General features: G+C 42.6%; 2 protein-coding genes across 3 annotated transcripts; both read left to right on the top strand.

The window, feature by feature from the left end:
- Positions 1 to 51: 51 nt before the first annotated feature.
- Positions 52 to 4,312, top strand: LOC112570735. The gene is made up of 5 exons (XM_025249324.1): positions 52 to 192; positions 1,220 to 1,541; positions 1,717 to 1,845; positions 2,395 to 2,730; positions 3,318 to 4,312. The coding sequence occupies exons 2-5, from the start codon at positions 1,335 to 1,337 to the stop codon at positions 3,855 to 3,857; spliced, it is 1,212 nt and encodes a 403-aa protein (XP_025105109.1). The 5' UTR covers positions 52 to 192; positions 1,220 to 1,334; the 3' UTR covers positions 3,858 to 4,312.
- Positions 4,313 to 4,800: 488 nt separating this feature from the next.
- On the top strand, positions 4,801 to 10,310 carry LOC112570734. Of its 2 annotated transcripts, none has more exons than XM_025249323.1 (5): positions 4,801 to 4,981; positions 5,513 to 5,802; positions 6,079 to 6,207; positions 8,625 to 8,960; positions 9,291 to 10,310. In XM_025249323.1, the coding sequence occupies exons 2-5, from the start codon at positions 5,578 to 5,580 to the stop codon at positions 9,696 to 9,698; spliced, it is 1,098 nt and encodes a 365-aa protein (XP_025105108.1). In that variant the 5' UTR covers positions 4,801 to 4,981; positions 5,513 to 5,577; the 3' UTR covers positions 9,699 to 10,310. The 2 variants fall into 2 exon arrangements, with proteins under 2 accessions (XP_025105108.1, XP_025105107.1); XM_025249322.1 differs by lacking the exon at positions 4,801 to 4,981 and adding an exon at positions 5,109 to 5,151.
- The last annotated feature ends 2,097 nt before the right edge of the window (positions 10,311 to 12,407 follow it).

The following is a 12,407-nucleotide window of genomic DNA, read 5'->3' as shown; positions in this document are numbered from 1 at the left end:
TACTTACACGCCCACGCTTCTGCATGCCTCGATTTTGGGAATTTCCTATCCTAATTTTAGCTCTTCACGTCACGAGAACAGCGAATGTATATAAATAAATCATCGCCACTGGAACGGGTTGTTTTGATCAGTGACATGTATAGGTAATACAAGTTAGTGAATGGATCTAATAGCATAATAAATCCACAACAGGTATGTATACCTTCGTGCTTTTTACTGTATCAGCGTAACAACTAGGTCGCATGACAGTGTCGAAGTAGTTAATTTATGTCATGTACGTACATGTTCTTTCAGCTTCTATCGATGACCTTTGTACCTGAGAAGCGCGCGTTGCTTTCTACATAACATTATAGCATGTTCTCACAGTATTTTTATGTTTTTTAACACAATTATCTTTGACTGAAGCATGCAGTTTTAACAATTCCAATAAGCTTTATACGAATCGTTGTCTATTTAAGCGTTGTTGAATAAAAACTATTTTTCACACCACACGTCTTTCAAAGAAAGCTGTAAATATAGCTCAGTGACTGATTTATCTCACTGATAGTTGTGTCTCGATCACTGATCTCACCCTAATCGTCAATACATAAGCATTTATTTTAATATATACAAAGACTTCATAGATGTAAACACGAGAAGACCACGCACGTGTTAAACAAGCTTGTGAGAAGTATTTCCTTCCCGAACCCCTTAATCACGTGACTTAATCTCGACCCCATACAGATTTACAAACATCGGCTTGTGTTGGGTTGTCGTCTCCGGAGATCAGCTGATGGGCGATGAGTAAAGGGGAACTTATACATTGGCTGGGGTGTAGCTTTATATTAACAACGCAGGCTGATAAACTTGATGATAGACGCCAATATGTTATTCCTGTCCTTCATAAGTGAATGGAAAGTTTCCACATGGAAACCTACAGTTATGTAAAAAAAATAAAAATTACTTCTGACGATGACGATGAGGGTATTTATAATCGTCCCTGTCACTAGAGGCAAGATTAGCACTGCCACAAGACAGGTAGAAAACACCAGAAGCCGAAGGTATTAAGATAAAGAATGCTAGAAGTTCGCAGAGATTCTACTATCTTTTTTGTAAACATTACTTGTTCGCTGACATATATCGTTTGACCTAACAGAAATGCTGTCATAATTATCTGATGATTCGATCAGGTTTGACCAGGCATAGCTGCTAATAGGTGATTTATTCTACAATGTTTCAGGCCTAATCGAAACCAGCTGCCGCAAACCGAGCATTGACAAGCTCATCCACTTGTCTGTCGATCCACAGCCTAAGGTAAAGGCCCAAACAAGAACTTGTAAGATCTTCCGGACATCATGGCAGACACGCCGGTGCAGCCCCCGCTGGCGAAGCACGATAGCAAGATGTTGGACCTGGCGTTCGCCATGGATACCACTGGCAGCATGGGATCCTACATCGACGCCGCCAGGGACAACGTGCGCAGAATCACGGAAGAGATCGTTGCCAAGGAGACGTGTGACGTACGTCTGGCTCTGGTCAACTATCGCGATCATCCACCCCAGGTTTGTACTGTGTCTACAACTCTGATGTCTATTGTACAGAGTTTGTTATCGTTCCGCCAGGTGCAAAGAAAAGTCTCATATCAGGAGTCAGAGATATATATATATATCATCGCTGAAAGACAGAGTGGCACGAGATATTACCATCTTACATTCTTTTGTTGTTAACTTTTTGCAGGAAATGACCTACGTGACGCAGGTGCATGACTTCACTCCTAAGATCGGCGAGATGAAGCGATGGTTAGATGACACCAGCGCAAGTGGCGGCGGCGACGCACCTGAAGCCGTGGCTGACGCTCTTCATCAGGTAAGAGCATCATTCTTCTACTGTGATTCGTTTCGATTGGCGTGTACAATTTTCTTAACCCAGTTAGGTAAAAAAAAAAAAATTGATGTGTTCTCTAAGCGGGTCAAAATGTTCCATTTCCCTATTATCATATCTTTAAAAAGCTGATTTCCTAGTAACGTTTACTGTTAATTCAGTTTGAAGCATTGGAAGTCAGTCGTGGAGCGAATGTTTAGATTACCAAATTCAGAAACAAGCATGGTTACCTATATAAACATATAAGTAAAATAGATACGTGACAGTCTTTAATTCAATGTTTTTAGACATGATTCCTCACATTTTATTTAATGACGTAAACTGCGTAAAAGGTAAAACATGCTGCATGTCTATAATATAAAATATAAAATATAATAATATAAAATTGATATCCGCCATGTAGAGAGCTGATGCCCGGACACAAGCGAAGTCTTTGTAACGACAAAGAAGAGTGCATACAACGATGAAAGAGATTCCAAAGCACTTACAGGAGGAGCTGAAGTTAAAGCACGTTTTCTTCTCTTTCCATCGCAGGTGTTGAAACTATCATGGCGGCCAGAAGCGACCAAAATCTGTGTCCTCATCTCCGACGCCCCTCCACATGGACTCCAGCCAAGCGGAGACACCTTTCCCAACGGCTGCCCTGACGGTCTTGACCCCATGATGACTGTGCGACAGATGGCGGAGAAGGCCATCACGTTGTACGTGGCTGGCTGCGAGCCCTCCATCACACCTTACAAAGACTTCTTCGCAGCTCTTGCTTACGTCACAGGGGGACAGTACGTGCCCTTGAATGCTGCCCGAGCTCTGACGTCAGTTATAGTCGGAGGGGCACAGGAGGAGCTGTCGTTGGAGCAGTGGATGGATCAGGTAAGTGTCTTCAACAGGCAGTACACATAAATGCGTGCTTAATACTCAGTGCAAACAATGGCGCGATTAAAAGAACATGGCAGTTGATTGTTTTGCCGCAACAGAACCTTAGCTGCTGGTTCGGCATTAATAAACAAATATAAATTTTCTCACCCCTCCCCAACCTTAGATTCTTATTCTCAATTTATAAAAGACCCTAAGATAGTTTTCTTTGTTTATGGGATGGTAATGTCTAAACAGACTCTGAGGACTTGCAAAATCAAGTTTATTTCAACTGGGTAACATCAGACATTTCCGAGGCTAGGAGCATGATTTAAACACTGACTTGTAATACAAGTTTGTGCTTAAGCAGAACAAAACAGACGAACGCAGCTGAAATAATTTTTTTAAAGTTCTGGAACAAAAGTTGTACGTACACCGAATGTCCATGTAAACGCACCATTGTGTAGGTACATTCATCGTTACTTGGAATCTATTCTCTTCGGCAGATACGGACGAGAAAGAGAGAGAGGTGATTGTCATTAAAAACGAGTTTTTTCCCCATATATGAAATGTGTCGAGCTAATTCGGTAACTCTTTTATTGCAGGTGAACGAGATGGTCATGGCTGAGGTAAGAGAACAAGGAGAGGCCAACGTCGACATGGATTCTTTGACTGCGCGTGTCAAGCACAAGCTCAACACGCACGGGGCGAGGTCACGGCAGCTAAAGGTCAACAATAGCCTCCTGCCCGCGGCTTCTGACTCCGTGAGGTCACTGTCCTCCTGCGTGCACATGGAGGAGGTCAGAAAGGAGTGGAGACCGGAACCTGCACCCGCAGCCTCAGCCTCATCAAGAAGCATGTTCAAGAAGGCGTCCGCGAGCAGACCGAAAAGTGGGACCTGTGAGTCGATGGCGGCCCCGAGCCCATCGAGAGGTGGGACCCGTGTGCTGATGGCGACCCCGAGCTCTTCGAGAGGTGGGACCAGTGAGTCGATGGTGGAGTCCCTGTCCCTCGACTGCGAAAAAGAGACCCTTTCCGGAGCACCTAGCTACGAAACAGCGGAGGACGAAATCAGTATGGGGCAGGCGCAACGCATGCTGCAGAAAGCACTGATGCGGAACAAAATTTCCATCCCCAAGAAATAAAGCGAAGACAAGAAATTATGACTCCAGAGGGAAGGTGTGTGTGAGGAGTAAGGGAGTATAAAGGGATGGTGCGTATGGTGAAGTGGTGGAGGGTGGGTGAAAAATACATTTCTTGACCCTTCACCTTAGAAATGTAGGACAGCAGGAAAGCCGAGTTACAGAGTTCTGTAACAGGATAGGAGGGATAAAGACAACTTCTCAGTCTAATAGTCGGGGTTACTTTTTCAGGAGTGTGCATACGAGCAGGTGAAATTTGAATGAGACCATGTGTTCACTGTAGCCGAATGCATGTAATGCCCGCTCTTTGATGTATTTGAAAAATGTAGGACTGAGATATATACTAGTGTGGTGTAGTTGTATTCTATGATGTATACCACTGTTAATAACCCTTTACCATACTAATCATATTGTCTAAAAGGATCAAATATTGCTCATAAAGGTATTATAGTTCATTATTTTGACAGTGTTTGTTCAGACTGCCTCGTCTGTTTTTGCTTGAATGTCAGGTGAGCCCATATGCTTGTGTGTGTATGTGAGAGAGAGAAACTGGTATACAGACTGAGAAAATGAGCGACAGCAAGTAACCCGGTTGTCCTTCAAGCTAATTATCCAACAGTCTGATAAAAAGGAAAGAATAAGACTTAAAAAAGACATGTACCGTATGTACTGATCATAGAACCAAGTCTCCTACTAGTCTTCACATCGCTCAGCAAATCGGACATTCCCGTTAACAAAGATATAAAATATTTTTATTTAAAAGCACGACAGAAATGCAAATTAGAAAGACAGAAACATCGAGCTTCAGATGCTGCTAGTTACAGATATCTAAACTTGTCACAAACATTAGAAACACGCCCACAATCACCTAACACTACTGCAGGTGCAACTATACAACCCTGAAAAAAAAAATCGGAAAGTCCTCTCCTTGCTCATCGATACAGCAATAGGTAGAGACTGTTGTTCCGAAGCGTCTAGTCATAGCTATTACTCGATTATATTTATAGCTCTTGATGTCACACAAGTGTGTAGACCTCAACAGCTACATAATATACAACAGGCTCCACTACCTGGTGTCGTGTTATTGTTTGGTGTTACTTTGCGAGAAGAAGACACTATCACAACAGGTATGTAGTTTTTAGTCATTAATGCGGAGAGGGGAGAGAGGGGGTGGGGCTGATGTAGGGGTGGATGTAAGCAAGAAAGATCAGGGTTAGTGATACTCTGACCCCTGGAGCAGACAGTCAGTTTACCGCCAGCGAAAGATGGATGCAGACTAAATATAGAAAGCAGAGTAGTAAGTTGATTAGACAGGTTCATTTGTACTTTACGCCTAACCGCCAATAATGGTTGTATATATATAGAAATATTACTGCAAAGCAAATTATCCTATAAATAGGTCATCCGGTGGCGCAACGGTTAGTACCTGTCACCAATACAGTAAGGTGTTGGCTGTCCTCACTCAACTCTCGTCTCGGACATGCTGTTCTTTCTTTAACATTTATTTACAGAGCTGGCTGCCTTGCCATAATATAGCCTTAGTTGCTGAGTCAGTGTAAAACACCATTTCCACCCCCTTTCCCATGCCATGTAATCGAGAAAGAGGGAGGAGTTGGTAGCAGGGGACAATGCAATTTCACCGTCTCTTGGTATTTCAGGTCTGACCATCAGCGAATCAACCAACAACCACCAAAGCCTGTTTTCCCAGTCTCTCGCCATCATCATGTCATCAGAATATTCCACTACCCTAGGGAAGACGCAGCCTCCTTTGGCGAAACAAGGAGGCAAACTGCTGGACCTGGCGTTCGCCATGGATACAACTGGCAGCATGGGATCCTACATCGACGCCGCCAGGGACAACGTGCGCAGAATCGCGGAAGAGATCGTTGCCAAGGAGACGTGTGACGTACGCCTGGCTCTGGTCAACTATCGCGACCATCCACCCCAGGTTCGAGCAGGGCCAGCAGCTCTCGTGTCAGCTTTACAGTGAAGCGGTTGTTGTTCTCGTCCCCCTAGGATGAAACCTGTTTTTGAGAAGAAAAGTGGAGGTGTGATTGAGGACGAGGAAAACTACTTTTTTCTGCTGAAGGACAAGCAGTATGATGGACGAATGCTGACAGATGAAAGAGAGTGAGAGATCGCTGAAAGACGCTGTGGTATTTAAGCTGAAAATCAGTGACTACAGACTGATACCCTTTAACCTTTTGCCTTGACCTTTCTGCAGGAGACATCGTACGTGACGGAGGTGCATGATTTCACTCCTGCAGTAGCCGAGATGAAGCGATGGCTAGAGAACACTAGCGCGAATGGTGGCGGCGACGCACCTGAAGCTGTCGCCGACGCTTTGCACCAGGTAAGAATCTCCTCCTCCAGGTGAGACAAGCATCACTATAGATCCTGTTCTTAGATGTCATTATTACTGAGTAACGTCCTTTTCTTCCTTTTTTTTTTTTTTTTTTGCAAGGCTCTTCGTGGTAAGAATGTTCTTTGCAGTAAGAAAACAGTGTATTTCTCAATACAGTGGAACCTCGGTTAGCGAACGCCTCGGATAGCGAATATTTCGGTTAACGAACAAAAATTTCGTTAAAAGTTTGTCTCGGATAGCGAACAAAATTTCGGATAACGAACAGCCACGTGAACCACACGTGACCGACCAGCATGTCATCATTCGCGTTCGAGACACAGTTACGATCAGTCGTTCCTTATCTATGCGCATCCTTCTTATTTAGTGATTTTTGTGCTTTATTTTAATAAGATAATCCTCAATCATGGCTCCAAAGAAAAGTCTGTAGAAAAGTCTTTCCCTAACAGTGCAATAGGCAATAGGAGCCTAAACATGCTCAATGATAATGTGATGTCGTATTACACAAGAGTGTTACAAAAAAGGCAGAAGCAACAGACAGTGGACAAGTTTTTTCCTTCAACCTCAAAGCGACAGAAAAAGGAAGTTACCCCCCCCCCCGTTTTTACAATGTCACGTGCTCATGGAAGGGGAATCAAAGCAGTAATTCCATCCCTTCCTCCCCCACCTCCATCCACCCACGCCGTCAAAACGACAAGTGTTCTTATGTTTAAATGCTTTCGTTAATGTTTTTATGTTTATTTAACTCCATTTATGTTGTATTATAACTGTTCTCACACACACACACACACACACGCACTACATAAACCATTGTGTGCACGTGCCACATACACTGCATTCATGTATGTACGACAACTATGACTATACAAGTGCAACACATATTCCATCTGTAAGTACTACAACTCAGCACTACCGTGTATATGCCCTAATGTACTACTGTATATGGATTAATTACCTTGTGTGTACTAATGTACTACAATATATTTATTAATTATTATGTATGGGTACTAATAGACTATTATATATACACACACTAGTGTACTGCTGTGTATATGTAGTACACATACTTCTATGCATGTGTATACACCTTGTGTTTTACAGTATATACTGCTGTACTACTGTATGAAGTTCATGTACTATTTTGTATATGCATGTATCTGGGATAGCTGGATTTTGAGCAAGAGTTCGGACAGCCAACAGCAAGAAAAATAAGAAAGTCATACAGATAGAACCTTGCTTACAAAGTCTATCTCAGTAAACTTTATGGGACCCTTGAATTTTCGGGAGAAGGAACAATCGAGAAGTGACCTCCTCTACATGATGAGGAGGAGGATACGTTTCGTGCACCCAGCAACACATTTTGACCGCCTGTTGCCTTCCAAGTGATGATAAGCATGGAGGGTTTCTTTGTGTGTGAGATGGCCGAGACCAGTAACACCTGTCGTTATGGAGCAGAATTTACCTTCTGTCAAATTCTACTTGAGGGATTTTATTTTCGTTTTAAAAGGAGTCACAAAGCTTTCTTGCTGCATAGAAAACTGTGTGGCATTTAATGATGTTGATATAGAGGAGTGTGTGGAATTTAATGATTTCAGTATAGTTGTTGGCATTGCAGGTTCAGTTTATGTCTCTTGCACGTTGAGAAATATTTCATAGCCGGAGCGCTGTTTAACGTTTGAATGACTGTAGGGGTCTTTCATACAGATTTCACATTAAAGTATATCATAGCGACGCAAATAACATTAACAGTAAAAATATTCACAGACAGAAAAAAATAAACACAGAGGCTGCCGGAGTCGGAAAGTCTTGCCCGTAAAAAGACTTTAATTTTTAAGATTTAGAAAACATCCTTACGAAGATCTTCTGTAAATTCTTCAGTTATTTGTTTGTACGTTAACTTTGGAAAGATTTACATGCAAGTAAAAAACTAATGATGGAATAATGTCTAATGATACCAGATAATGATACGTTCAAGATAAGACTTGCCGAATTCAAAGTAATCCACCCTTTCCATTCTCAAGATACACACCCACAAACATCAGCATGTACCGGTTAAGGCCACTCGCACAGACGTCAGAGTTGTTCATAGCGAGTCATTAGGGGCTGGGAACCAATTAAATCTATTTCCTTTATTTCTTATGGGAAAAACTGTTTCGGATAACGAACATTTCGGATAACGAACAACTTTACAGAACGGATTATGTTCGTTAACCGAGGTTCCACTGTAATGGGATTTGTTAAAAATAGGATTAGAAATATTTCTCACTCAAAAATGATGGAGAGCTAACAGTAGGTTTCTTTTGCGTTCCCTCTCTCTCTATATATATATAACTTGTATATATATATATCCCTTCTAGTCATATCAACTCTCCATCGGTCCATCCCATGTGGTTTTCCCCTTTTCATAGGTTGTAAAACTATCGTGGCGGCCAGAAGCTACCAAAATCTGTGTCCTCATCTCCGACGCCCCTCCACATGGACTTCAGGAAAGCGGAGACACCTTTCCAAACGGCTGCCCTGACGGTCTTGACCCCATGATGACTGCGCGACAGATGGCGGAGAAGGCCATCACGTTGTACGTGGCTGGCTGCGAGCCCTCCATCACACCTTACAAGGACTTCTTCGCCGCTCTTGCTCACATCACAGGTGGACAGTACGTGCCCCTGCAGGCTGCGTCGTCACTGACCTCAGTAATAGTCGGAAGTACTCAGGAGGAAATGTCGCTAGAAAAGCTGATGGATCAAGTAAGTTCTTTTCTCCATTTTTCCTTTCAGTCGCGTCCTTGTAGGGCTTTACTGAGATGATTTATTTTCCTTTAGAAAAAAGTAGACAATAAGTAAAAGCAATGCGGTAGCACAGAATCGGTAGTTAATAACTGGACATGAATTCTATTCCTGAATTCTTTGTTACTAACACCGTGGGGCTAAGTGCTACTCGGGTTAATCAAGCGCAGGTTTTTCTTCTAAACCTGGCATTATTTTCTCATTGATAAAATACTAAACTGGAAAAAAAATTCTTGTTTTAATAAGGGAGAATAAAAGTATGGGGCTGACAACCGTTACTCTGTCCGCCAGGTGAAGCAGATGTACGTGGCCGAAGTCAGCCAGCTAGGGGAGGCAAATGTGGACTTGAGTGCTTTGTCGGCGCGAGTCAGGGATCAGCTCAACATTCACGGGGAAAGCTCGATTCATCTGAAGGTCAACAAGAAACATCTGGAGCCACCATCTTCCCACGCGACGACACTTGCTGAGTGCACGTGCATGGAGGACGTCAGAAGGGAGTGGAAGCCAGAGTCTGCTGCCCCTGGCATTGCCGCCCCTGAGTTCGCAGCTTTCCCTGTCGCAACCGCAGCGGCACCGGAAGCATCCCTTTCTGAGGAAGCATTCGTCTTCGAGACAGAGGAAGGAGCAGTCAGTCTGGAACAAGCGCAACGAATGTTGCAGAAAACCCGCATGCGCGGTGAAGACTTCAAGCCCGAATAGTAGAGTAATTGTTGATGCTGAGAGGAGGAGTGAAGGCGATTTCAGTGAAGAAAGAGGAAGTGAATCAGGAGGGATTAGGTTAATAATACTAAGCTAGTACTCTTTTGGTTTAGGTCAATAATGTTATGCTAGAACTCTTTTAATAATGTTTTGAATTTATCTGAGAGGGAATGGCGGGGTATGGGCAATGCTAAGCAATTCTTAAGACAATTGTGTTCAAGACGGGGAAACTCTGTGACTGAAACATATACAGTTTTATTTGTGCAGTTTCCTGCCGGTTTTTTTAAAAAAAAATTGCTATAAAGCACGATCAATAAAGACTTTCAGCGTGCGATTAATCCGAAATGTCGCCCATTCTCTCTGTTTAGCAGTAATTGTTATAACATGTTCCTTTCTTGTCTGTCTTACTCCTTGATGTTTTATGTTCAAGGTGTGTTTTTATTAAATTCTTTAATCCGCTTAATGCCTTTGATTTTTTATTTTATGTTTTTTTTAAAATTTAATCGGCTCTACTGTAATTTTCTGGTGGACACTTTTTATATTTGTAAAATATTCGTATCCTGGGCTTGTTTGCACCTCTTCTTTTGAGAATAAAACTCCGTGTCCTTTTGCGGACCGACTGTGAACTTCGTCAGTCTGCAGAGGCAGTGTGCGATGTTGATATTCCTTAACCACACTGACAACAGTGGCCATGCATAAATCAGAAGAGCCTGACACAATTGTTTTCTGCTCATATCTTTCGCGCTCCTAATTACGAAAAGATTCTTATCACCGAAAGCTGAGGAGAATTTAAAGGGAGGCAAGTAGGTCAAGATTACATCTTAAACGTGTTACTTGCTTACCTCCCATAGACAATAAAATCGTGTACCGCAAAACGTTGATCTGTAGAATAATCAGATTTCTGCAATTACAGACATTATTTTCAGGATAGTCATAAAGATGTCTTTGATAAGATCCATGAGCCATAAGCCACGTGAGGTGAGTTTGGAATAAGTGTCTTTTCTACAGTACCCCTGAGTGTAGTATCTGTTGCTGAGATGTCGGTTATAATGTTAAAAGATGAATCACTAAAAGCCAAAATAAATTCTCCTGACAAAATATCTTGCTTTTGAAACGGCCTGTGAGAAGAAGGAAGCAGGTCCTAAAGTATATAATTGGATCTTCTAGTCTAAAAACAAACTGCAAGCTATAGAGAGGTCACTTTAAAAAAAAAAAAACTTTCTCCTGAACACTTCTCCACAAATATGACGAAATTAAGCATACAAAAGGCAGTGTAAACATTGGTGAATTAACAAAATTTGTTTTCAGTTAAAATTATTAATTTTAATGGGATTTTTTTCACAAAAGTATCATCTGTAAATTGAGGATAGTAAAAAGGACGAAACAGGCGACAAGAATGAGAGAGTCATGTCAGGTACAAACTGTCCCAAGAGAAAACAGAGATAGTGGGATGAAGAGGAGGCATCTGATAATGGTGCTGATTCTGATGTTGTCATCGAAATAATGCTAATTCAGTTCCTTCCTATCACTGACCACAGGTCTGATTCGCTTTGTCCAAATACCAGCTGTGAAGCTGTGAAAAGATAAGAGAGTGTGTGTGTAGGTGGAAATAAATGAAACAAAGAAAGATGAGAGTAAGGTAACATGGAGTGTAATGAGGACAGAATTTCGCAAATTTACTTGTCAGGAGGTGAAGGACATCTTGCTTCAACCTCCGGAGCTGCGGTCCTGTCATGTGACCTCCCGTGAGTCACGTTTGAGGCGCAAGAGGGGAAAGGGTAGCGGGGGTGGCGGGATAGAGACCCGGGGGACGCTGTGGGCCCTGGTGGGCCGTGTCGGGTTACCTCTTGTCACGGCGGCCCTTCTTAACCCCACGCTGTCAACAGTTCACGCACCTGGTTCCGGTTCCTGAGTCATCACTGCTCCCCATGGCAACCAAGTGCGCAGTCGCAGTGGTCTGTCCTCCCGGCCTGCACCGCGTGCAGGTTCGATGCGCGTGCGCGGAGAGACATGTGGGATGTGGGGTTCAAAACTTCGGACACTAGCATCAGTCACTCAGAACTAACTTGACAGCTCATTTAAAATGTCAAACTTCGGAACTAACACGCTTGTCATAATGTCATTACATTTCACATTCTCAGTCATCTCGCAACACACCTCCCAGTGCGGAGCCTGAAGGAAGAGGATTGATGAAAGTTTCCTTACGATAACTTAGGCAATAGGGCAACGTGCATATTTACACATCTCTTCCATATGGCTGGGTTTCTTTCTCTTTGGCAGCGAACAAGCAAGATTGTTCATATGAATCATAGCACGTAGTACAGATGTTGCCTTCTGATCTCTTTCGTTCACCGAGAGAAAAAAAAAAAAAAAAACGGTGGTAAAGGGAGAAAACTCCCTTTCGTCGGCGTTAGTCCTACCACGGTTATACCCCTTGACAAGAAACTAGGAGAGAGACGCACAAAAGTTATCTGCTTGGTCTAATGCTCTCTGGGAAAGTAGGAAAAATAGTAAAATTATTAATTTTGTTTTGATTTGTTTACAAAAGCTTCGTCTCATTCTCAAAGATGTTAAATTATTTCTACAGTATTTCCTTGTCCCTCCATTTTCTTTATTTTTTTTTTTCCTATTCCCCAATTCACTCCTGAAAAAAAGGTAATAAATATCCACACCATACATCAAGTAAGCCCAATTTGTCGGCAGGGGTCA

The sequence above is a fragment of the Pomacea canaliculata genome, linkage group LG8 (assembly GCF_003073045.1).
Source record: "Pomacea canaliculata isolate SZHN2017 linkage group LG8, ASM307304v1, whole genome shotgun sequence".
NCBI classification, from domain to species: domain Eukaryota; kingdom Metazoa; phylum Mollusca; class Gastropoda; order Architaenioglossa; family Ampullariidae; genus Pomacea; species Pomacea canaliculata.
The sequence above is the reverse complement of the archived record's forward strand: the minus strand, read 5'-3'. Positions and strand labels throughout refer to the sequence as shown.